Source organism: Salvia splendens, chromosome 3 (genome assembly GCF_004379255.2).
Source record: "Salvia splendens isolate huo1 chromosome 3, SspV2, whole genome shotgun sequence".
Lineage (NCBI taxonomy): Eukaryota > Viridiplantae > Streptophyta > Magnoliopsida > Lamiales > Lamiaceae > Salvia > Salvia splendens.
This window is the reverse complement of record NC_056034.1, coordinates 36,838,857-36,864,832: the sequence shown is the minus strand read 5'-3', so window position 1 is coordinate 36,864,832 and position 25,976 is coordinate 36,838,857. Positions and strand designations below refer to the sequence as shown.

Here is a 25,976-nt window from a genome sequence, read left to right as displayed (position 1 = left end):
TATTGACGGAGGACCAAAATGATCAAATGTCCATATGTGCAGGACCAAAAAATCCAAAAGATAATGTTTAGGACCAAAATCGTAAAATGGCTATATGTTCAGGACCAATTTTGGCCTTTACTCTTAAATTTATTGTATCGGGGCTGGGTATGGGTACAAGGAAGGGCGTAGGTAGGCATGCACAAACCGACCCGGCCCGGCGGTTAACCGCCGGTTCGGGCCCGCCGGTTCATGAACCGGAACCGGGCCCGGAACCGGCGGGTTGAACCGGCAGAAGGGTTGAAGGGTCGGAAGGGCCGGTTCAGGTTCGGCAATATATTGAACCTGAACCGGCAGTTCAAAACCGGCGGTTCGGTGGTTCGAACCGCCGGTTCAAAGGGTTAAATAGTGTTTCGTAGGTTAGGGGTTCGTAGGGTTCGCGTAGGGGTTTAGTATAGCCGTTGGAACCGGCGGTTCGCGGGGTAAACCGCCGGTTTGTCGGGGTAAACCGCCGGTTCGGGAGCCGGTTTCTGACGGTTCCGGCAACTTTTCAGAGGCTAGGCCGTAGGGTCAGTGTGTAGGCCTGCAAAACCGGTCAGAAACCGCCGGTTTTCGGTCAGAAACCGGCGGTTTTCTGACGGAAACCGTGGACAACCCGCCGGTTTAGGGTTGAACCGCCATATGTTTTTGTATATGCAAAAACAATTACATAATTGTATTTGTATATACTCTAGTCGATGAAGTATATTTCTCTATACGCCTAAATGAGGGAAACTTTTGACAATTCTACTATATTTGTTGATTGTTAGACGAAACTCAACATTTAAAGTTGAATTGCTAAAGGTGTCCTTAATTTAGTTATGTAGAAAGATCTTCTTCGCCGGTTAAGAGTATATATATAATACACTTATACGTTTAAGAACTTCAACATCGTTTCTTGTCATTTGTAATTAGTTCTTCACTAGTAGTCTCATTTGAATTTAAATTTTGTTTAAGACTTCAAGACCGCCATATGTTTTCAATTTGTAATTGTTGTAACTTGTAACGTGTAATTTGTAAACATGCAATTTCAATAAAATTGCAACTTTATCCGTATTTTTTTCAATTTTATTTACTCACATTTCATAAAAAAAACAAACTTGAAAAGTGTAATGTAAGTTGATTAAAATTGAAAAGTTGAAAAATGCAAAAAAAAAAAAAAAACAATTCGTCGAACCGTCGAACCGGCCCGGAACCGGCGGTTCAAGCCGAAAACCGGCGGTTTTGAACCGCCCCGTAACCCGCCGGTTTTTTGAACCGGAACCGGAACCGCCGGGAGCTAGGCGGGCCGGTTCAGGTTCATACATTCCCCGACCCTTGAACCGCCGGTTCACGACCCTGAACCGGCGGTTTTCGACCCTTGTGCATGCCTAGGCGTAGGGTATTTGAATATTTTAATTACAAGGAGTAGTAGTTTAAGACATAAATTAAAATTAAATCAAATTTTAATGCTAAATTAAAACTTCGGTTAATATCGATTGTTTAGGTTTAACCTATTGGTAATTGGTTACCAATCACATCCCTAACCAATAAACGGGACCAACCATGGGCTTAAATTTCAGTTATTGAATAATCGTCGAAAACCGTATAATCAAGACCCATATGTGATGCAAATCGTAGTCACAAATAAAGTGCTTTAAAAAATCAACAGAAATTAAATAATTGAGGCCATGCACAACGCTGTTCCTATACCATTCCTTAAACCACTATTTGAGGGCCCCACTGTACTTTTTTACTCCATTCCTTAACTAAGGAACGGAACCTGCAACCCTCCGTTCCTTAACCGTTCCTTAACCGTTCCTTAAATTACTATTCATTCAATTTCATTTTTTTTAATTTCCAACCCAATTCAATTTAAATAAACACACTTTAAAAAACAAACACACTTTATTAAAAAACACACAACATTAAAAAAAATTACAACTTAAACGTAAAAAAATAAAAAGCACACAATTAAAATCCTAAAAAAATCAAAGTACACAATTTTAATAATTTCATCCGCCAAAATTTGCCCAAATGTGCTCAATTAGATCATGTTGGAGTTGGGTGTGGGCACTAGAGTCGCGTGTCCTTGCACGAATAGATAACCGTTCTTGTATAGACGGATGCGCTCCACTTCGAGGCGGACTACTTGCGGTTGAGCTTCCGGGGGATTCGTCGTCGAACCAATTTCCCGCCTCGGGTCCTTCGTCTTGGACAATCATGTTGTGCAAGATTATGCACGTATACATGATGTCGACCATGTTTTCCATGAACCACGTACGAGCCGGGGCTTTGATGATGTTGAAGCGCGCTTGGAGAACCCCGAACGCCCTCTCCACATCCTTGCGAGCAGCCTCCTGCTTCTGCGCAAAAAGAGTCTGCTTTGGGTTCGCAGACCCACTGCACGTCTTCACGAAGGTAGGCCACTTCGGGTAGATGCCATCGGCGAGATAGTACCCCATTTTATAAAGCCGGTTGTTGGCGACGAAGTTGATGGCCGGCGCTTTACCATCCAAAACTTCGGTCAAGAGGTCGGACTGGTGGAGCACGTTTACGTCGTTGTTCGACCCGGGGACCCCGAAGTACGCGTGCCAGATCCAAAGGCGGTAGTCGGCAACGGCCTCAAGTATAACGGTTGGGTTGGTGCCTTTGTGGCCGCTCGTGTAGGACCCCTTCCACGCCACCGGGCAATTCTTCCATTGCCAGTGCATGCAATCGACGCTGCCGAGCATCCCGGGGAATCCGTGCACTGTTTCGTGAAGGTTGAGCAGGAACTGACAATCGGTCGTGCTTGGCCTTCGGAGAAATTCGTCGGTGAAGGCTGCCCGGACGCCTTGGCAGAATTTGAGCAAGCACATTCGCCTAGTGCTGTCTCCGATGTGGAGGTATTCGTCGAACATGTCGGCCGTTTGTCCAGTCGCAAGCTGGCGAATTGCTGCAGTACATTTCTGCAGCGTCGTGTGGCTGGGACGGCCGACCGCGTCGAACCCTTCCTGGAAGAACTCTTCCCGGGCTGCCAAAGTATTCGCGATGTGGAGAAATAACGGTTTCCCCATGCGAAAACGGCGACGGAAGTACGTATCTCCCCAAACCGGGTTATCGCAGAAGTAGTCGCGTACTAACCTTGCGGCGGCTTCCTCCCGGTTACGATGGATGTACGTACGGGAGCGTCGTTGGGGCGGCGCGGCTTCTTCCGCCTCCCGTCGTCGATCTTCTTCAAGTGATTGTTCCAATATTTGACGCATTTGTTCATAAGGATCCATTAGTTTGATTAAATTTGGGAGAAGGAAAATATAGTTGATTTGAGATGAAAATTGGGGTGGAAATAGAGAGGAATAGATGTGTGTTTGTGATTGAAATGAGTATGAAATAGGAGTATTTATAGAGTAAATAAATAAAATAAAAAATAAAAAAAATAAAAAACGGATATAAAAAAAACGGTCTCATTACCGTTGCAAAAAAAAAAATTATTAAATTCGAATTAAAAAAAAAAATGAATTATTGCGTCACCGGACGAAGCCCACTCGCGGGGCAGCGAGTGGGCTTCACGCGTCGAATGGGAGGCCGCCACGTCGTCTCGGCGCGTGGCGGAACGTTCCGTTCCGCGTTCCTCCGGAACGGAACGCGGCACGGCATAGGAATGGCGACGGCACGGAACGGCGACGGAACGCACCCTGCAACGCGTGCCGCCGCGGAACCGTTCCGCCGGAATGGCATAGGAACCGCAACGGCACAGCGTTGCGGGTGCCCTGAAGAGCGGATAATATGTAAATTTCTACCATTCACGCCACATGCAAATCCAGTATGACTGTATTAACAAGTGGGTATCAAATTTCAAGCTAAAGAATGCAATGAATAAATTTAAATTAATTAACTGGTCATTAATAATATTCCTTTCATCCTGCAAGAGTATGCACTTTTAGTTGGATACAAGTTTTAATGTATAATTGATAAAGTAAGAAATTGGTAGGAGAAAAAATAATTAAAATATTATTAGTGAAGAATGCATGAGTCTCACCTCATGGGAGAGAAATGGGTTTCTAAAATTAGAAGATGCATACTTTTGTAGTACTGACTAAAAAGGAAAGAGTGCATACTCTCGTGGGACTGAGGGAGTAATAGTTATGAAATAAAATGCTGAGAGGACGTCTGCATATAGACCTACCCAAGGTTTATCGAACCGGCGGTTAAAACCGAAACCGTAACCGTCGCTTACTGTTTCGAACCGAAACCGTGAGAATTTACCTGAACCGAAACCGTCGATTTTTGAACCGTGGTTCGGTTCAGGTTCAAAAATTTCCGAACCGAAACCGTGCCAGAACCGCCGGTTGCAGGTGTTTCCAAACCAAAACCGCAAAAAAACGCCGAAAAACCGTGAACCCAAGCCTGAACCACAAAAAATTGGGGGTTCGAAACCGTAAAAAACCGCCGGTTCGGAACTAAAACCGAAACCGTAACCGCGAAACACCCTCGCGGTCCAGTTCCAAACCTTAACCGCCGATTCCAGAACCGTGGGCACCTCTATCTGCATATGAACATAGAGGAAAAACCATGAACCTAATTTTTATCATAATTAATACTACCAAATTTTAGCCCTTAGATTATCATGATCACATTCAAAATATTGGACTACCACGTTACAAACTTAAGTGTATGACTGTAATACCCCGACTTTTTCTACCTTTTTATTTGTTCTTGAAAGGACATCGTTGGTGCATCCGAAATATTTTTCGTCAATTGTTTCTTTTATCGAGAGAATGATTTTACTTTTGGGTCTATAACCATTATTCTTTTCCTACCCAATTTATTTAATTTTTCAAGCCCAATTCATGTTATTTGAAGCTACTTTTTGAAGCCCAAATTTTGGAGAAGATCAAGTCAGTCTTTCTCTCAACACAAAACTGTTACCGTAAATCACTCCCTACAAAATCTCAACAATTAGAGATTCACCGTTTTTTTATATACGTGTAGGCCTTCCTCAATCCCACGATAACACATAAATGCAATTTCAGAGAAACCGTGATTTCTCCCATGATCTGCAGTTACAAGCGAAACTCTCATTTACACCTTGTTCCAAACGGCAGTTTCATAATCCATTCTATACTTCCTAATCTGCTCCATATTTCACAATTGAGAGGAAGCACCCGAGTGAAAGCAGAGAGTTCGGCGAGTCGAAATTCAGCAAGGAGGATTCTGTTCGAACTCAATTTCAAACCCAGCACGTTCAGGAAATCTGAACTGGCGTTGACCGAGATGATACGGTGCTGGACGGCGACGCCTCTTTGCCCGATCAGCAGCCTCGCAACCGGCGGCCAGCAACAGCGTACTGATGAAACTTCGAGAGGGCAGCGGCGGCGAACGATTTCGGGAGATATACAGCAGCAGCAGCGGCTGCTCATGACGGACAACATCAACGGGCTGATGAAACTCCACCGGCAGCGACGACGTCGGCAACGCTTTGACAGCAGTGGCGCGGAGGAGACGGTACGACGGCAGAGAGAAAAGATGGAGAGACGGAAGGCGAAAGCAGCGGCGATGCGACGTTGACTGCACTGTGACAGCAACGACGCTGCGTTCTGATCGAAGGAGAGCTGTAGAAGAGTGAGAGAGATGAAAGACGGAGGGAGAGATCGAGAAGAAGAAGGGGAATTCAAATCTCATTCTAGGAGTTCACTATTCACGTAAGTGAGAAAAGTTGGAAGTTTTGGGCCCTTTTTCTTATTTAAATGTTTGGCCCATGTGAATTAATCTTAAGTGTTGGGCCTTTTGTTTTAATTAAGGAGATGAATGGGTGACTTGACACACGATTTTCGAGAATAGAATGGAGCACAAGTAAAGACTTTTAACGAACTAGGTGGGCTTTCGAACTAAAGTATTTTCAAGAGCTTTCGATTTAATATATTGGTTTGAGCATCATTTTATGTGACGAAATGTTTGTGATTGCGATTATTACATGATTATGTGATTTATGTGCTTAAAGTGAAAGTGATTGTCACGTGTTGCGCTGTATAGCTTTTTGAGTGGTTGTGAATTGCTCGACTTGTTGATGTGATGTGAGATGATGCTCGACCTATGCAGAAAAATGATTTATGTTTCAAATACGTTTTTGAGGAAAATAAAGTTTGCAAAGGGAATATCATGCCATGTTTTTGTTTTGAGAAATGCCTATCTGTTTGTTTAGCAAGGGAGTTGTCCTTACTAGACCTATTGAAATCGAATTCGGGTCTGACTAGGGAGTGAGTCCCTACTCAGGCTAGTGTACACCAATGGGAATCGTGAGCCGTCTTTTGGGTCGGCCGGTCTAGTGATCGAGTTTGCGGCCACATTCTCGTTCGCAGGATGTTGATGTTGATGAGATTGATGTTGATGTTGATGAGATTGATGTTGATGATTGCTTAGTGGGGAGTGAGTCCCTACTAGGAGTTTAAACCAATTCGGGTCCTAGCAAGGGTGCATCCCTACTCGGACTAGTGTACACGATGAGGACCGTGAGTCATCAAACGGGTTGGCCAGTTTTCGTGCTCGTGGAAAGTGGCCCCCTTACACGGCACCCTAGAGAACAGATATGGCAGTTTCTTAAATAAATCAAGGAGAAATAATTGTGTTTTGAAATGATGAGGAAAAAGGATTTGAGGATGAGTTGAAAGTTTGTGTTTGAGATATTTTTAGTGTCTCGGGCCTTTTCAAGATTAAAACCCCGAGGTCACTCAATGGTGGCATGATATAATTTATTTTTATAAAATTGTTTTGGCATTTGTTCACTGAGTACATCAAGTACTCAGCCCTGCATGTGTTTTCCCTATGTGCAGGTTGAACGGTGACGAGCGCGATGAATGTTGAGCATAAAAGTGAAGAATGTCTATCAAATGTCTAGAATATATTGTGTCTTCATACATAGCATTATTCTACTCTCGAAATGCTTCCGCTAAATATTGTTTCTTTTGAGTTTGTGTATTGTTGAGATATTTTCATTTGGAGTTGTTGATCGTTGAGATACTCTGATTTTATTTGAGCTATTCTCATTTGTTTCGAGCTATGGTCGATTTGTGTTGTTTTCCCCTTTCTTCCCCGCTTCTTTAATCCTCCCCTAGTCGCGATCAACCGTGTTTTCTATCCTTAGAAAATGCGGGCGTGACAGAGTAGTATCAGAGTAATTTTTCTTTCCGCTCTGGACCCGAGAGTCTTTATCTGTCTTAGTCTAGACTTGTTTCACTAGACTAAAATAATAATGATAATGATAATTATGCATTGAAGGCTCAACATCCCGACTCGTCACACTCAACCGAGAAAAAGGTAACATGTTTTTTTAGAATGTTTTTATGAGAAAGTTTTGGAGAAAGGAAAATGAGAGAAATTTTGAGAATGAAAGAGGAGAAAATTTTTATAAGAACGAGGAAGTAAAATCTTTCCGTTAGGGATTGGTTTCAAATTGAGAATAGTATTTTCTGATGTTTGAGAAAAGACCAAGTTTTGAAGAGAAATTATGAGTTTGATTTCGAGTTTGAGTTTTAAAGTATGAAAGTGTTTTTGCTTTGGAATGTTAAAATGTTGTGTGTTATACTTGGTTATCTTTAAGTATGAATGATGATGAAGTATGTTGCGAACATAGAGTGCTTATGTTGTAGGCTAGATTAAATACGCGCGAACCGTAGTTTTAAGTTGAGATAATCTATCACTTTCCCGAGTGACAAAAACGAACGAGAATCTGAAAATTTAGGGTGAACCCCTAATTTGTCAATGCACGACGAGGCAAGAAGACCGAGAGTGCGAATGGAGGCCGATGGACCATGAAACTTTTTCTTAAAATTGCGTGAAACTTTGGAGCAAGCTTGATGTGTGAACTATTTTACTATTTCCTACGTTTTCCCTAAACGACAAGAATAAAAAGGATACGAGGAAGATTTCAAGAAGTGGAAGATAGCGAAGATGAAATGAAGTACAAACGCAAAAGAGCGTGCAAGAGAAGAAGGGATGATGCGAAGTGCGCGATTTAATTTAATATAGTCTAATCTAGCGTAATTTATTAAAAGTGGCAGCGATGTGACTTTCAACTACAATGTTAATTAAACGACATGAGGAAGCTGCTTGGAAGACAAGATGGTGGAGAAATTCTATATTCGAAGGACGTAAGCAAATTTCGGGATGAAATTTTTGTTAAGATGGATAGATTGTAACACCCCGTAAAAAAAGAGGGGGAAAAATCAATTATTCCTTAATTCAAATTTTAAATAAAGATTCTGTAGAGATTTTCCTCCTCCGTAATCTATAAATAAAATACCAAACAAATCTAAATAAATCCAAAATAAAAAAGGGAGGAATTCGAATTTCCACTCCTTCCCCACGTTGAAACCGCCCCTCTCTCCATACTCCCTAAATCGCTCCCACGTCTAAACCAAATCTTCTCATCTCTATAATATACGTTTCACCAACCAGTTTTTTTCAATTCTCTGCAACGAGAGGTTGCTGATTTTGAGAAGTCCGATATCAGTGCAGTGATGGATCCTCCACATTACATACAAGAGAGCTTTGCCTTGCCTGCGTGACGTGATGAGATGAAGGAGGCAGCGGCGTCGGGCGACGGAGGAGCTACCGACCAGCAACTCATAACTGCTCGAGCAGCAGCCAACCGCGAGACGGCGGCGCGGAGTGCTGTGCTGACAGCGGCGGCTGTTCGCGATAGAGACAACAGTGGCAGCGGCAGATTCGGAAACGACTATAGCTGCTGCTCGAACGGGTCGATTGGTGCAGCCGACGGCGAGCAATACCGAAGAGTGAGGCAGCGACGGAGCAGTGGCGTCTGACAGTGGAAAACCTGCTTACGAACAGCGGCGGTGTGAAGAAGCAGCAGCGACGGAGAGACAGAGACGTTGAATTAAAGTTTTGAGACAGAGAGAGAACATGTAATGAGCTTTGGTAGAAAGAAGTGAGGGAGACAGAGACGTTGCTGTACAATATTTGGAGGAGGAGAGATGTGGTTTTGGGCTGCCCCATTTTAAGTTTTGGGCCAAGGAATAATATAAAGGTCGGACCATTTGTTATTTAATTAAGAAGTTAGCTATTTTTATTTTTAAATTGCTTGATTCGAGAATTCTAACTTTTGGGTTGGGATTAATATGAGAAGGATGAGAGCAATGTTATAAAGTCACATAGAATTCGGATCGAACGGGTTATCTCTGCGAGCAAAGTAAGATCGAAGAGGAGAACTCAAATTCAGAAAATTAAATGATCGAGGTGGGCTTTATTACTTAAACTCTTTTATTTGAAATGATACGTTATGGTGAGATAAGGGCGGTTTAAAATAGTATGTCATGCCGTATTTTATGTTTTGAATTGCCTATCTGATTGTCTACTAGGATAATGTTCTACTAGACTTTGATGGTTAACGAATTCGGGTCTGACTAGGGAGTGAGTCCCTACTCGGACTAGTGCACTGATGGGGATCGTGAGCCGTCCTTTGTGGTCGGCCGGTCCAGTGATCGAGTTTGTGGCCACATTCTCGTTTCACATGATGGTTCAGATATGGTATATGATGGAGGATGATAATGATGTGTCTGCAGACACCTTTTAAGGAATGATTTAGTGTTTCTCGGCCTTTTAAAGTAAAACCCGAGTTTCACTCAATGATGGCTTGACATATCTTAACGATGAATGTATTCCGGGCATGAGTTCACTGAGTGCATCAAGTACTCAGCCCCTGCATATGTTTTCCCTATGTGCAGGTTGAGCGTGGACGGGGGACGGAGGATGTTGAGCATTGGACAGAGACAGTATTCAATAAATGATCCGGTTGCTATTGTGTCTTCATACATAGTAGTAGCTAACTCTCAAATGATTCCGCTATGCCAAGTTTAGGAATTTCTTTGATTTCCTTTAAATTGTCAAACTATGTCATTCACGTTATGTACCTTCGGGATTTGGAACCATGTTGATAAATGAAATTTCGTATTTCGACCGATATGTCGTACTTCTTTGATTGTTTCCCTTTCTTCCCCGCTTCTTAATTCCCCCACTAGTCACGATTCCCCGTGCTTCCTATCCTTAGGAAGCGCGGTCGTGACACTCTTTATGTGGCTCAATAAAATGATCAAAACTAAATTTTAGGCTATGGGGGGTCAAAGTGTATTAAATTGTTATGGACTTAAAGCGTAGATGTCTGTTAGAGTTTAGTACTACAATGCTAAGCATTTTTTGAGTATTTGTATATGTAAATACTCTTTAACCATTTTTTACCAATTAGTGAGAACGAATATTTTGTCGTGATATATTTTTCTTGGGAATTTATGAGATGTTTTACTCTATATATTGTACAAACTTTTTAACACGATGTTCATAAAATGTTAATATATTGTAAAATTTCAAGATTTTGATGTCAACACAGTATCAACCGTTGATACTGTGTTGATATTGTCTACACTGGGATAGCCCCCAAAAAAATATGTCTCACTAGGATAGCATACATAGAGTTCCCACTAAACTAAAACTCATCCCATTCTAGATCAACCAATTTCACATCCCTTTTCATTAATTACTGGGTCGATTTCAATACAATAAAGTTTAATTAATGGTAGTAATAATCTTCAATAGCTTGTATTCCGAAATTCCAATTGCCAAAGAATAAATTATTGAATTTAGCCGCTAGAACGGCTTCCTAAAGACAAACAGTCAAGTCAAAGGGGCAAGCAATCAAGCAATCCCTGTGATGCACAACCAATCATAATTATATTTATATAATCCTTAATTCCAACATCTAAAACATTACAATATTAATAACAGAGAACTTTATTATTAAGTGATAATGTTACTTACCAAAACATTAAATTTTTTTTTTGTAAACAATTCGAGTCTAATTGAGAACATATACAAAAATTATTTTAGCCATTAATTACGACTCATCAAAATATCAAATTTCACATATATATAGATGAGATAATCAGATAATCAACGTCGAGAGTTAACAATCAATGTACCCGAGTTTGAGATACTTGAATATTGATAATTTTAGTTTGTTTGCTACGGTCAATTACATAGATTAAATCAATAAGAAAATTAATTTCATGAGTAACATCTGTAGGGATCAGATTACTCGGGGTTCACTAATTACCGGGACCTCTTTTTATATGACAGAGACTGAGATGGCTAATCTCAGAAGGTACAAGCCAAGTACAACACCAAATATTACAAACAAGAACAACTCAGGGAGTACAAGAATTGGTAGACTAAACCCTAATCTATTACAAGACTTAACCTCTTGCAATAGTAACAGGCTTCTCACCACAATTCACCTGCACACTCAAGAAATCAGTTAGTAATATAAGGAAACAGATCCAGAATGGATCTAAAACTGTAAACACAAAAACAGAACACAAGGAACAGAGAAATGGCTCAGGTCGCAACCACGACTACACCATGGCCAAGGACCTCCTCCGTCCTATCCAACAAGTCACAAGGGAGCACCGTGGAACCAATCTAAACCCCGAGCTAGGGTTACCCGACTGCTACCACTTACAGCCACCTCACGCCACATATCTGACTCAATCACAGCCACAAGGCCTCAAGAACCCTCGGATCTCACGGATCTAAGAAACCAACCGATAAACCTCCCAGAAATCACACAGGGACAAACTCAACCGTTTGAACTCACTCAAATCTCCAGATCAACACAGAGGTTGAGAGATAACACTCGATCCTCACCAAAAAGAAGAGATCGAAGCCATCGGAGACGAAAATCGGCCAGAGTTTCAGAGAGAGAGAGTTTCTTAAAGAGAAGGCAGAGCGAAAGCTCGAGAAGAGAGAGAGAGAGAATAGTGAATCGAAGTTTTTTGTGAGTGAAGAGTTGAGAGTCGATTAAAGACTCAGAGAAAACACACCTCACAATCCAACGGCTCAGCGCCATAATCCGAGTGAAGATGACACGTGGCAGCCATCGGGTAATCGCTCCATAAGTAATGGGCCAAGAAGAGTTGGACTCATTACACTTAGAACGGGTCATCAATTAAAACGGCCCAGCCGAATTAATTCCAAGCCCAAAAGGTGGTCCATAATTCCACATACTCCACCTTGGACTACCTTTGGTAAACAGAGGAGAGCCTTGGTCATCGTGTTGCTTCATCACAACCTACAAGGTTAGAACAAGACACCAAAGAGGCAGAGCTCATTAGTCAAGAACTAACCAGGTTGCCTAACAAGACACCAAAAAACCAAAGCTCATTAGTCAAGTAGGTCTTTAACTTTGCCTTGGGATTCCAGTAGACCAAGGTCTAGAGGACCAACAAGGTCTTCCCCCGGGACATGCACATGTACATGCTAACCACAATCAAAATGCAATCTTTTAATGCAACTAAACAGTTTATCAGCAGGTAAACACTTTGTTCCCATGTCAGCAGGGTTCTTATCAGTATGCACCTTATGCAACAATATTTCTTGTTTCTCAACAACATCCCTAATGAAATGGAACCTAACATCTATATGCTTAGTTCTATCATGAAAAACAGGGTTTTTGCATAGTTGAATAGCATACTGACTATCAGAATATAAAGTAGGAACAGATTTTAAGAATTTAAGTTCAGAAAGAACTCCCTTTAACCAAATTGCTTCCTTCATAGCCTCTGTGATGGCTATATATTCTGACTCAGTAGTGGAGAGGGCTACTATGTGCTGCAATTGAGACTTCCAGCTTATACAAGAACCACAAACAGTAAACACATAAGAAGTAGTGGACTTTCTTTTGTCCCTATCATTTGCATAATTGGAATCAACAAAACCACATAGATTTACACCATCATCACTCTTCATAAAACACAGACCATACTTAGAAGTATGTTTCAGATATCTCAAGAGCCATTTCAGGGCCTCCCAGTGCACAGGTCCAGGGTTTGACATATATCTACTCAAGCAAGAAACAGCATAAGCAATGTCAGGCCTAGTACTAACCATTAAGTACATCACAGAACCTATAGCATTAGCATAAGGAACCTTTTTCATAGCATGGATATCAGCTTCAGACTTTGGACATAAATCTTTACTCAACAGAAAATGAGCAGCTAAGGGCACAGAGGCTGACTTAGCAGCAGACATGTTAAACTTATGCAAGATTTTAAACACATATGGTTCTTGGTGAAGCACAAGCACAGAATCCTTTCTGTTCCTATGGATATTAATACCCAAGATCTTTTGTGCATCCCCAAGATCCTTCATGTCAAAGTTATCACATAATGCAGATTGCACATACTTAATAGATTTAAGGCAGGGTCCCATAATCAGCATATCATCCACATATAGCAACAGAAACACAGGAACTTTATCAAGATTTTTCACATATAGGCAAGCATCAAAGGTACTTCTCATGAATCCAAAATTTTGCATACAAGAATTAAATTTGATGTTCCATTGTCTAGGGGATTGCTTTAAACCATATAAGGCCCTTTTTAACAGGCAAACATGATTGGGATACTTAGGATCTACAAATCCCTCAGGCTGTTTCATATAGATAGGCTTATCTAAGTCACCATGCAGGAAAGCAGTTTTAACATCCATTTGTTTAAGTTCCAAGTCAAAATGAGCACACAAAGCAAGCATAAGTCTAATAGTTGTAAATTTAACAACATGAGCAAATATCTCAGTATAATCTACCCCCTCTTGTTGAGTAAACCCTTTGGCCACAAGTCTGGCCTTGTACCTAAGACCTTCTACCTCATTTTTAATTTTATACAACCATCTGCAGTCAACAACAGAAGCACCAACAGGTAGAGGAACAAGTAACCAGGTACAATTGACTTTCAAAGACAACATCTCATCTTCCATGGCTTTTTGCCATTCATTCCAAAATTTAGATTTAAGAGCCTGTTTATAAAACTGAGGCTCCTCACCATCAGATTCATGCACATTAAAAGCCAAAGAAATCAGGTTAACCAAACTAGTATACCTTTCAGGTTGACTAATGTGCCTCCTGACTCTATCTCTAGACAAGAGATAATCACTCAAGTCTGGACCAGGGTTAACAACTTGGTCATCAAGTAAAGCTGGTTCAGGCTCAGGTTGAGGCTCAGGTTCAGGTTGAGGGTCAGGGTCAGGCTCAGGTTCAGGGTCAGTGGTGATAGGATTTGGAACCCAAAATTGCTCCACCTTACTTGGAGTATCCTCAGATACCTCCACCTTAGTGAGGTTATCAGTGGACTCCACCTCACTGGGAGGCTCATTGTCCACACTTAGAGGAGTGGTATCAGGGGCAGGTCTAACACAGGGGAACTCATCTTCATTGAAGATGACATCTCTGCTTATAATGACCCTGAAGCCAGGCTCACTTCTGTTCCAAATTCTATAACCCTTGACTCCCTCAGGGTAACCTAGGAAGACTCCTTTCTTGGACCTAGGTTCTAACTTGTCAGTCTTGGTATGAACAAAGGCACTACAGCCAAACACCCTAAGATGAGACAGAGAAATTTTTCTACCAGTGAAAACAGACTCAGGACACTTTCCCTTTAGGGGGAACGGAAGGAGACCTATTTACAAGGTAGGCTGAGGTCAGTAGGGCTTCACCCCAAAATTTTTTGGACATACCACTCTTAGACAGGAGACACCTAACCATTTCTAGGAGGGTTCTATTCATCCTCTCAGCAACTCCATTTTGCTGAGGGGTATAGGGGGTAGTCTTGTGTCTTTTAATTCCAAACTGAGTACACATGGAGTCCATTTGAGAATTACAAAACTCAAGACCATTGTCTGTCCTAATCACTTTGATAGACTTTCCAGTTTGATTTTCAATAAGATTTTTTCATGCAGAAAACTTATCACTGACCTCAGACTTGTTTTTCATTAAGAAACACCAAACTTTTCTTGAAAAATCATCAATTATGGACAGAAAATAGACTGACCCAGAATGAGTTGACACAGAGGCTGGACCCCACACATCCATGTGTAGGTATTCTAACACACTGTGACTGATATTTTCAGTGACAGGTGTTGGGAAAGACACCCTATGTTGTTTGCCCAAGACACAAGTGTCACAAAAAAAGACTATTTTGAAAATCATTTTCAGAAAGCAACTCATTTTTCTTCAAAATATTTAGACCTTTTTCACTCATATGACCAAGTCTATTATGCCACAACATGGCTTTATTAACCCGAGCCAGGCTTGAGACATTATTCACACAGGCCAAAGGTTGAGCAGAACACACATAGAGATTACATTTTTTCACAGCTTTAAACAAGCACATAGCACCCTTACAGATCTTCATAACTCCCTGCCCCCACTTACCCTCTAGCCCATCAAGCTCCAAGCAAGTGCAGGAAAGCAAATTGTAACACAGATCAGGCACATATCTCACATTGTTCAAGTTTAGCACATAGCCATTGCTGAATTTTAAACACACTGTACCAATGCCAAGAATTTGACACTTCTTGTCATTTGCCATAGAAACAAAAGTATTTTCTACAGGTTTAAAATCAGAAAACACAGATTTAAAAGGAGATATGTGATAGGTGCATCCAGAATCAATCAGCCAATCATTTTCAGTAAAAAAAAGCAACCCAGAGAAGAATTTACAGACAGAATATCATGAGCCATGAAGCACACTCCTTCAGGATCATTATTCTTAGCTAGGTTAGCAATAGAATCCAGATTATTATTACCATGTTTCTGCTTCTTAGGGTTGGGGCACTCTTTCTTGTAGTGGCCTACCTCACCACAGTTAAAACACTTTCTATTAGCCTTAGGATTCCTACTGTTAGATCTAGACCTTCCCTTTCCTTTCTTCTTTCCTTGATCCTTAGATTTATTGTTATCATTACCCCCTCTGGTTTGGGATCTACCCCTAACATGCAGGGCTATAGACTGAGCAGATTTAAAGGCATTATGTTCCTTAATTTCAATTTCCTTAGATTTTAAAGAACTGATGATTAGGTCCAGAGGAGCACTATCCCTACCATACTTTATAGCAGCTTTAACATCATTATAAGAGTCAGGGATAGCATTCATCAAAGCAATACTAGTATATTCATCAATAGTCTTGTCACCAGACCTTTTAATGTCCTGAACAAGTTTCTGGAAAATATCAATGTTATCATCAATGTCCTTAGAAAGATCGAGTTTGAATTTGAAAAGTTTTTCAAGTAAATACATTCTGGAGGACATTGAGGTTTCAATATACAAAGTATCAAGTTTCTGCCATAGCTCAAAAGCAGATTCAATAGACCCAACTTTTCTAATCACAGAATCAGAAAGGTTTAAAATAATGGTTGATCTGGCCAATTCATTCATTTCAGAAATTTTTTCAGCAGGTTCAGTGTCAGGAATAGTTCCCTCCACAGCTTTGAAAACTTTTTGCTGAATTTAAATACATTTTATTTTCTGTTTCCAGATAGTAAAATCATTTTTTCCCATTAAAGGGTACAATACCAACTGGTTGAGTCATTTTTAAGAAAACTTTCACACAGAAAACAGTACCAGCAATCAGAAAGCACAACAAACAACTTTACTGTCACAGAAGCTGGACTTAAGAACACATGACTTAGAGAGACCACTTAAAACAGATATACAGGTATTTCTCATGCAGAAAACACAGATGCAAACCAGGCACACAACAGACAGGCAAGTAGCACTCCAACACAGTTCCAAGTGGTTCCAGAAACCCCACAGAAAATGTCAAAACTGAGTTCCTCCCTATCTGTCACGTACACCCCGGCAAGAGGATTTCCCAGTTCGCAATCACCCAATGTATGGGGGCGCAGGGGGTCACTCAAGGCGGTTACCAGTGCAGGGTGGATAGGTAATTCACTCAAGACACAGATTTTGGGCTCTTAGAGACCAACTTAGAACACAAGACAGGAGAAAACACACAACAGACTGTAATCAACGGAAGCAAGTTAAGCAGGAATGCATCAAGAAGCAAATCAGAAACACAGGAGCACATAAGCCTAGACCACGGCCAGTGGTATCTACCAGAAACAACTGCCCAATCCTAGAGTAGAAAGCAGTAAAGGTTTTAAGGATTTCAGCCAATTTACCAGAGCGGTTACCCATCGTTAAGGTGTAACCGTCTTACCACTGGGCCTATACCGGAGGCCGAGCTTTACTCTGACGAGCCCACCTCCTTAATTTTTTAGCGACCCGATGTGCCCAAGTAATCCCCCCGTGGCTCTGATACCACTGTAGGGATCAGATTACTCGGGGTTCACTAATTACCGGGACCTCTTTTTATATGACAGAGACTGAGATGGCTAATCTCAAAAGGTACAAGCCAAGTACAACACCAAATATTACAAACAAGAACAATTCAGGGAGTACAAGAATTGGTAGACTAAACCCTAATCTATTACAAGACTTAACCTCTTGCAATAGTACCAGGCTTCTCACCACAATTCACCTGCACACTCAAGAAATCAGTTAGTAATATAAGGAAACAGATCCAGAATGGATCTAAAACTGTAAACACAAAAACAGAACACAAGGAACAGAGAAATGGCTCAGGTCGCAACCACGACTACACCAGGGCCAAGGACCTCCCCCCGTCCTATCCAACAAGTCACAAGGGAGCACCGTGGAACCAATCTAAACCTCGAGCTAGGGTTACCCGACTACTACCACTTACAGCCACCTCACGCCACATATCTGACTCAATAACAGCCACAAGGCCTCAAGAACCCTCGGATCTCACGGATCTAAGAAACCAACCGATAAACCTCCCAGAAATCACACAGGGACAAACTCAACCGTTTGAACTCACTCAAATCTCCAGATCAACACAGAGGTTGAGAGATAACACTCGATCCTCACCAAAAAGAAGAGATCGAAGCCATCGGAGACGAAAATCGGCCAGAGTTTCAGAGAGAGAGAGAGTTTCTTAGAGAGAAGGCAGAGCGAAAGCTCGAGAAGAGAGAGAGAATAGTGAATCGAAGTTTTTTGTGAGTGAAGAGTTGAGAGTCGATTAAAGACTCAGAGAAAACACACCTCACAATCCAACGGCTCAGCGCCATAATCCGGGTGAAGATGACACGTGGCAGCCATCGGGTAATCGCTCCATAAGTAATGGGCCAAGAAGAGTTGGACTCATTACACTTAGAACGGGCCATCAATTAAAACGGCCCAGCCGAATTAATTCCAAGCCCAAAAGGTGGTCCATAATTCCACAACATCTAAGTGAAATTGAAAATTATTCGAGATCAAATAAGGTCGGAAATTTATTTCACGACATAATTCAATTGACTAATTTGCAGCTTTAATTATAGTTGGCCGTGATTTAATTTTTTATCCACCAAATGTTACATATATCTTGGTTTCGTATCAGTTGTGTTAGACGTCACCACGGTTCGGGAACCGCCGGTTCCGGTTCAAAAAATAAGTGAACCTGAACCGGCCCGGCCAAGGTTCGGCGGTTCCGGTTCCTGAACCGTGAACCGCAGGAACCGCCGTTGCATGTCCGGTTCCGGGCCGGTTCGTCCGGTTCGGTGGTTCAATTTTTGTTTTTTTTATACATTGTGAATTTGTAATTCAAGTAAAAAGGGTAAATATATTTGTATAAATAAAATTAGAATAAAGCGATGTACAAATGCAATTTTATTGATACAAATTACAACTTTAAAATTGCAAATTACAACTTTAAAATTACAAATTACAACTTAAAATTTACAAATTACAACTTTAAAACTACAAATTACAACTTAAAATTTACAAATTACAACTTAAAAATTATAAATTACAAAAGACTTAAAGTCTTGATTACAATTTACAAATTACATATTCGAAACAAATGGGGAAAAAATTAAAGGAAAAGGACTTGAGCTCAACTTAAATTTAAAATTTAAGTTGAGATGCCTACGTATCCTCAATGCTCAATTGCATTTTGGAATCACAGTCCACGTAGTTCTCTTACCTTGCTTACCTATTTGGCTTGATCGTAGGAATTGGCGGCGCGCCTACTCTTCTTCGTCGGGGATGTAGTCTTGGTCGGGTTGTACTACTTGATTGTTCCAATCCGGTTCTTGGTCTCTAATTTCGGCGAAGCACCAATCATCAAGTAACATGGTGGCTTCCATGTTTTTCCCGGTGAGTCTACTTCTTCTGTCGTCCAAGACGTTGCCTCCAACACTAAAGGCGGACTCGACGGCGACAGTGGAAGCCGGAACCGAAAAGATCTCCTTGGCCATTGATGCAAGGATGGGAAAATCTTTCTCGTGTGATCCCCACCAATCTAGGACGTTGATTTGTTGGGGAACGGGACCTCCTTCTTCATCATTGAATGAAAAGTGTGAGTCAAAATATAAGTCTAACTCACTTGTCGAATTTGCCGTCCTTCCTCCGCTGCTGAAGCTGTATAGGTCCGCCAATTAGGATTGGGCGTTGGGGTCATCAACTTGGAAGAAGCCAAAGTTATGTGTTTGACGGGGGGGGGGGGGTCTAGGTCTCACTTGGTGGGTACGGTTGTACTTGGCTTCGTAATCGTGAAAGAGAGCCCGTAAGTCAAACTCAAAACTTCTTTGGAGGCTTGGGAGGTGGGGGAGGTTTATCTGGAATGTTTGGGCTATGTTTATGTAGTTGTTGTCCTCGTCAGTTTGCAAAGCTCGGAGTGGTTAAAGATCAATAGAAGCCAAATTGTTGTAATAAAATTCTAAAATTTTGAAAGTACCAACTAGTTTCCACTTTGGATCTAAAACTTTGGCAAGCAAAAAAACCGTGGGGATCTCGTTGAAATACTTGAGCCATTTTTCAACCATGTAATATAAAACACACATTAACTCAAGATTGTTTGTGGAATTTTTTATTGCAGTTTTAAAACCAAGTGATATGATCATGCCATGTTCTAAAACACGAACGGATGTGCAATAATACACACCCGATAACTCAATAGTGGCATTTCGAAAACCTTTGAATAACTTAAACAAGCTCATGCATTGATCCCAACAAGAAGATGTTAGATATAAATCATCAACAGGGTAAGTTCTATAAAAATCAACTAAATATTCTATATGCTCCAATGTAGAATGCAACATATCATATGTAGAGTTCCATCTAGTAGACACGTCTAAAGTAAAAGTTGTGTACCTTATTTTCTTCGTGTGGCAATACTTCTTCCACGCCTTGCCAATTTGAGGCTTCCAGTGGATCAAGGATACAGCTGTAGTAATAGGTTGAATATGTCTTTGCCATAAAGACAAAGCATCTTGTACACATAAGTTTAAAATATGACAAATACATCGTTGGTGAAAATACTTACCACTTATCGCCGGGGAGCAAGCCGCAATTAAATCGCATATACTTGCGGTGTTAGCGGTTGCGTTATCAAAACCAACCGAAAATATCTTGTTGCATAACTCATACTCATTCAAAACTTGAATAATTAAAGATGCAATTTCTTGTCCGGTGTGTGGGGAAGGAAATTGTCTAAAACCAATTAAACGTTTATTTAAAGACCAACTATTGTCTATAAAATGACATGAAATTCCCATGTAAGAATTTCGTTGGAAAGAATCCGTCCACACTTCGGAGCAAATATTAACTTTGTGCCCTAAGGTGGATAGAAATTTTCCAACCTCTCTTTTTTTGTCAAAAAACTGACGGTTGCTAGATCTTTGAGCAGTAAAGGGGGAAATTCTCTTTGTAGCAACATTAAAAGTGGTTTGCATAGTAACTTCATATTTTTTTTCATTAAAAAAATTGAACGGCAAATGTTTCATTGCCGCCCATCTTACCATAGCATCGGTAACATTTTTCGGATCATATTTAAATAGCGGCGTACCTGTTTGAGACGATGAGCCGGCGGGGAAGTTTATTTGGCTTTGGGACTTAGAATGCCCATATTTCACGGGGTGTTTTGCCTTCAAATGGCGATGGAGAGTACCATATCCCCCACTGATAACAAATGGATAGACTTTATCGCAATAGTTGCAATATGCTTTGAACTCACTTGTCTCAACGGTAGTGGTCGGATCATTAGGATTTGAAATTACCACCGGGACCTTCTTGAAATGTTTGGTGAAAATCTCGGATTTCAACTTGGGAGGCATCTTTTTCTTTTGTCGTCCTGCGGGAGGAGGAGCATCGGCCTCCTCCTCATCATTGTCGCCAACTTGGCCGGTGCTAGAAGGGGGGAATTGATGCGATCCATCATCGCCTTCGTCCGACGATAGATTCACATCGTACTCGAAACGCGAAGCCGAATGTGAATGCCCCCTTTGTTGGTCGTCGTCGGCGAGGGCAAGTAACAAGGCCGCATTTCGATCTTCTTCCTCCTACGAAAATTATATAACTAAGTAAAAATACTAACACAAAAATAAAACACATATACACATAGATGTTGAAAAATGAAATTATGAATTTAATAAAAATGAATTAACAAAAAATTAAAACATATTATAACTTACTTGAGCTCGAAGAGCGGCTAGCCTTCCCACCTCCTCCGCAACTTGTGCTCTAGAAGGGGCACTTCGACGACGAGTATCACTTTGATCTTGGGCAATTCCCTTGCCCCGATCACCACCACGACGAGATGAAGACATGATATAAATATTTATGGAAATTGAAAGTGGAGAATAGAGAGTAGTGTGATTGTGTGAAGATGATAACGTGAACAACGTGAGTAAATTATGAGCGCAAATAACGTAAACAACTTGAGAGAATGAGGATGGAGAATAGAGAAATTGAAATTGAGAGAGAAATTCTTATTAACACAACAATGGGGTGAGTATAAATGAAGAGGATGGGGGTATTTATAGGGGAAAATTGTGATTTAAAAAAAATAATTTTTGAAAATAACTGCCGAATCGCCGGTTTACCGCCGGTTTTCAGTGGAAACCGGCGGTTTTTCGTCAATTTCAAATTTCAGAATTTTAAAAACCACGCCGGAACCGGCGGTTTCCGTCAACGGTTTCTGCCCAAACCGACGGCCGCGGGAGCGGTTTTTGAAAAGGCTAGGAAGTAGGCCTGAAAAGGTGTCGAGAGTTGTCGGGAACCGCCGAACCGGCGGTTCCGGCGAGACCGGCGGTTCGGAACCGCCGGTTACGGTTCTTCAAAATTCGCAAACCTGAACCGGCCCGTCGGAACCGCCGGTGACAGTTCCGGGCCGGTTCGTCCGGTTCGGTTCGGTTTGGAGACCTCTAAGTTGTGTCGATAAAATAAATGCATGTGCGTGAAGAATAAATGCATGTATCAGTATCAAAGAGCACTAATAAACAGAAATAGATAGGATAGTTAATAGGGGTTGAGCAAGTAGTGCTATTAAAAGAGTAATTTAGAGCATCCACTATAGGGGCGGCGCGCCGGCCGCCACGGAAACGCCGAGGACGCGGCTATCTATAGTGGTAGAAGTGTCCACCCCGGAGGCTGACGCATTTTCGGGGGCAGAAGTAGCGTCGGCGGGTATTCACCTAGGACGCGCCGGCCGCCCCGGAGGCGGCGATAAGCGCGCCGGCCTATTGCGCGGCCATCCGGAAACTTTTTGTGCGGAAACTTTTAGGCGAAAGTGTCCACTATTGCTGCGGAAACGTTTTTTTGTGGCCGCCCCGGGATGGACGCTTCGGAGGGGGCGGGGCGGGTGAAAGTTTCCACTCTATAGTGGATGCTATTAAAGCACCACAGCAAGGCAATTTAGATGTGACCATGTGCTAGATCCCATAAAAACCACTCTTCCCAATCCCAATACATATACCTAATTTTAATCTAATTTTTTGCCCCACTAATTTTGTTATGTTTGTTGGTCACCATACTTTAATAAAATTCATACTATTAAATAAATTCATAATATGACTACTATTATTTATTTCTCTACTTTGTATTTTGATCCAATTTTAAATTTAGGTATCAATAATGATACTATTGAAAAATTCCTTTCATTACAAAATATTCTAGGAAAATACACTGTTGGATCTTCAACATTTTCATAAAATATGTCTAAAAATAAAATAAAGTCAAAGCTAATGATATTTGGCAACTAACCATGTACTAATAGATTTAATTATGCAAAATGATCACGTGTGTGAATTTATGAGTAAGTCTTACAAATGAAGGATTGTTCAGAGAATGATAAAATAATCTGAAAGAGGAATGTAGAGAAAGGAGTATAGTACTAGCAAGAAGCAATCATCAATCTATAATTCTATATAATTGAAGCTTTACAATATGTATGATCTTAAAATGCTGTCATATAATAAAGTATGAAATTGACTTCCTTATTGCACAAATAAATATTTTCATATCTTTTACATCTAGAATATAGCTATATCTAGATTCTTGTCACACTAGAGCGAAGTGAGAAAGAGGAAGTAACATGGAAGAGTCACCTTTAGCAATAAAGTGAATGAAATGAGGTTGGGTTAGATTCCATTCACCCCACATGCACAAAAGTGTAATAGCAAAGTAAATTCATAAAAGCAAAAACACAACTACAAGAAATGAATATAATGATCGAAACCATGTCCCAAATTTTAATGTGGGATGAAATCGGTTGTCTTGACATGAGTATTCTACACGGATTAACCATGTTCTGATCAGTCCAACCAATTTTTCACATGTTTTCTTATCACTATAGTCTTCCTTCCAAATCCACACTTTTCTTTTATTCAATCATATGATATCCTAAGTAATCATTTTCATTATACGAGGAGCGTGCTAGGATAACGTGACCCCTGTATTAAAGTACATAGATTGAATATATTTAATGAGTTGAAGAATAGGCCCGTTTCCTCTCTGTTTCTTACATACCATTATTGCAATAATACCTATTTTACAGTTGATAAAGATTGAAAGTGCAACAAAGTTGTAAATGTAAAAGTACATCAACCATAAAGGGTAGCAATTATTTCTTGAAAGCTACTAATCATCATATATGTGTAGTTCAGAGAGGGAGAGAGAGGTTGAAGAAGAAAATATGCTAAGCTAAGCTAGGCTCTTCATATCATCTGTTGCTTTCCTTTGTATTGTCTGAAGAGATTCAGACAGCGAAAGGAGAGAAATGGGGAAAACAGGGCGATGGCTAAGAAACATCTTAACCGGGAAGAAAGAAAAGGTGAAAGAGAGAGAAAAGGAGCAAATCGACCACCTCCCACCACCCCAGAGGAGAAGCGCCGCTGGAGCTTCCGCCGCAGCCCCTCCCAAGCCCGTAGATATCCACATCGAAAACGAACCCAAGAAGCACCCATTGCCCGCCCCGGCCTCCCTTCATAAGGCCACGGCGGCTACCAAGATCCAAGCTGTTTTTCCCGCTTCTCCTTTCTTCCTCTTCAGATCAAACAAATCGAGTTCGAACATACTAACATTTCACTTGATCTGAGTGAGTTGCAGGCAAGAAAAGCTTTGAATGCGCTGAAAGGATTGGTGAAGCTGCAGGCCTTGGTGAGAGGCCATCTGGTCCACGGCCACGCTGCAGTGTATGCAGGCCTTGGTCGCGGTGCAGGCCCGAGCCCGAGCCCATCACTTGAATCACACAAAATCTACCCATGAAAATATGTTTAGGCATTCCAATCAAGTAAATTTTTTATTTTCATCATCATACTGTTTTATTGAAGAATGCAGTTGCAAATGAATATCGATGATGCAGGATTTGGGAGCGGAAGAGAATGTGAAGATCGTGGAGATGGATCTAGGCGAGTACAAGCCGGCAACAAGAGGCCGAAACAGCTACTCGCAACAAGAGACGGAGGAGTACTCGTTGGAGAGCAGTCCGCAGTGCTACTCAGCCGTGGTGTCAAAAGCCGACCGCGCCAGGCTCCCATTCTCATACCCGAAAGCAGAGTCCCTCTACAACGACTACCCCAACTACATGGCCAATACGCAGTCGTCTAGGGCTAAAGTCCGGTCCAACAGCGCCCCCAAGCAGCGGCCTCCCGAGATGCTCCTAGACAGGCGCCGCCCCTCCATAGAAGGCCGGAACGTGCCTAGGGCGGTCAGGATGCAGAGGTCGTCCTCCCACGTCGTCGCGCACTATCCTTGGTCTGTTTGTAAGGATGTTTGGAGATGGCTACAGTTCATTACGCCGTTTTTCTTGCAGTTACAATCGCTCTTCAATATTCCATCGCCGCCGCCAACTTTGCCGTCCCATTTCTATCACCATTTATCGGTATGTCTTCTTATTGATCTTGTCGGAAAACCTCTGCCTAATTTGATTTTCTGTGTCTTTATTCAGTAAGCTTTCCGTTTCGATTAAGGTTTTGCAGAAAAAGTTCAACAATAATAGTAGCTATATTAGTTGGATACTAATTCATGAATGAGTATGTGTTCATTTGTTGTACTACTTGTTTGAGGGATCCTTAGGGGGTCTCTTGTTTCATAGTATTTTGTAATTATAACATATCCTTATTTTTCTGGGTGACATGCAACTGTTTTTGGATAGTTTTACATATATGGAGTATTAATGTTTCCCATGCATTAATTTAAAAGTATCATTTTATTCACAGGATTACTTGGAAACCACTTTGTAAAGTTGATGAAATAAATGAGAGAATAAATACTTTTACGGTGCGACATTGTGGGTTGTAAATTCCCTTTATTTACAAGTGAATGCTATTCCTATATCATAGAGTAAGTAATCATATAGATAAAAATCATTTTTTTTCGGATTTTTTATTCGGTTTGATTTTCTAAGAAAATTGGGTTTCGAATCGAATCGAATCGAATCGAATCGAACCAAACCATGTAAATGAAAACATAATAAAATTTTCTATAAAGTTATTTATCTATATATACGACTATACACGAAAATCAAATCAAATTGATATTTTAATTGTTATATTTCTTTTTTCATGCAAGTTCGATTTTTCGATTTAGTTTTGTTTTTAGTTGTTTGGTTTATGATTTCTCAGGTTCAATTTTATTTTGATTTCGGTTCGATTAGGTTTCATTTTTTGAAGAAATTAAATTTATTTTGATGAAAAATTGAACCGAAAATCGAGTGCTTAATCGTAAACTTACCATAATTTTTTGTTAATACACATATCAGGACACCTTTTTGTTAATAAATGTGACTTGCCTGCATTAGCAAAGTCCAAATTTT

General features: G+C 41.0%; 1 protein-coding gene across 1 annotated transcript; it reads left to right on the top strand.

Annotated features, from left to right (window-relative positions):
• Positions 1-23,939: 23,939 nt before the first annotated feature.
• Positions 23,940-25,509, top strand: LOC121796956 (protein IQ-DOMAIN 19-like). Its single transcript, XM_042195709.1, has 4 exons — positions 23,940-24,179; positions 24,269-24,319; positions 24,525-25,043; positions 25,381-25,509. The coding sequence occupies exons 1-4, from the start codon at positions 23,940-23,942 to the stop codon at positions 25,402-25,404; spliced, it is 834 nt and encodes a 277-aa protein (XP_042051643.1). The 3' UTR covers positions 25,405-25,509.
• Positions 25,510-25,976: the final 467 nt, after the last annotated feature.

Excerpts from the sequence above, each read along its gene's own strand:
- LOC121796956 (XM_042195709.1), top strand. The coding sequence starts at position 23,940 with ATGGGGAAAACAGGGCGATGGCTAAGAAACATCTTAACCGGGAAGAAA. Across the intron at positions 24,180-24,268 it reads CGGCTACCAAGATCCAAGCT|GCAAGAAAAGCTTTGAATGC; the intron begins GTTTTTCCCGCT and ends AGTGAGTTGCAG. Across the intron at positions 24,320-24,524 it reads TGGTGAAGCTGCAGGCCTTG|GATTTGGGAGCGGAAGAGAA; the intron begins GTGAGAGGCCAT and ends TCGATGATGCAG.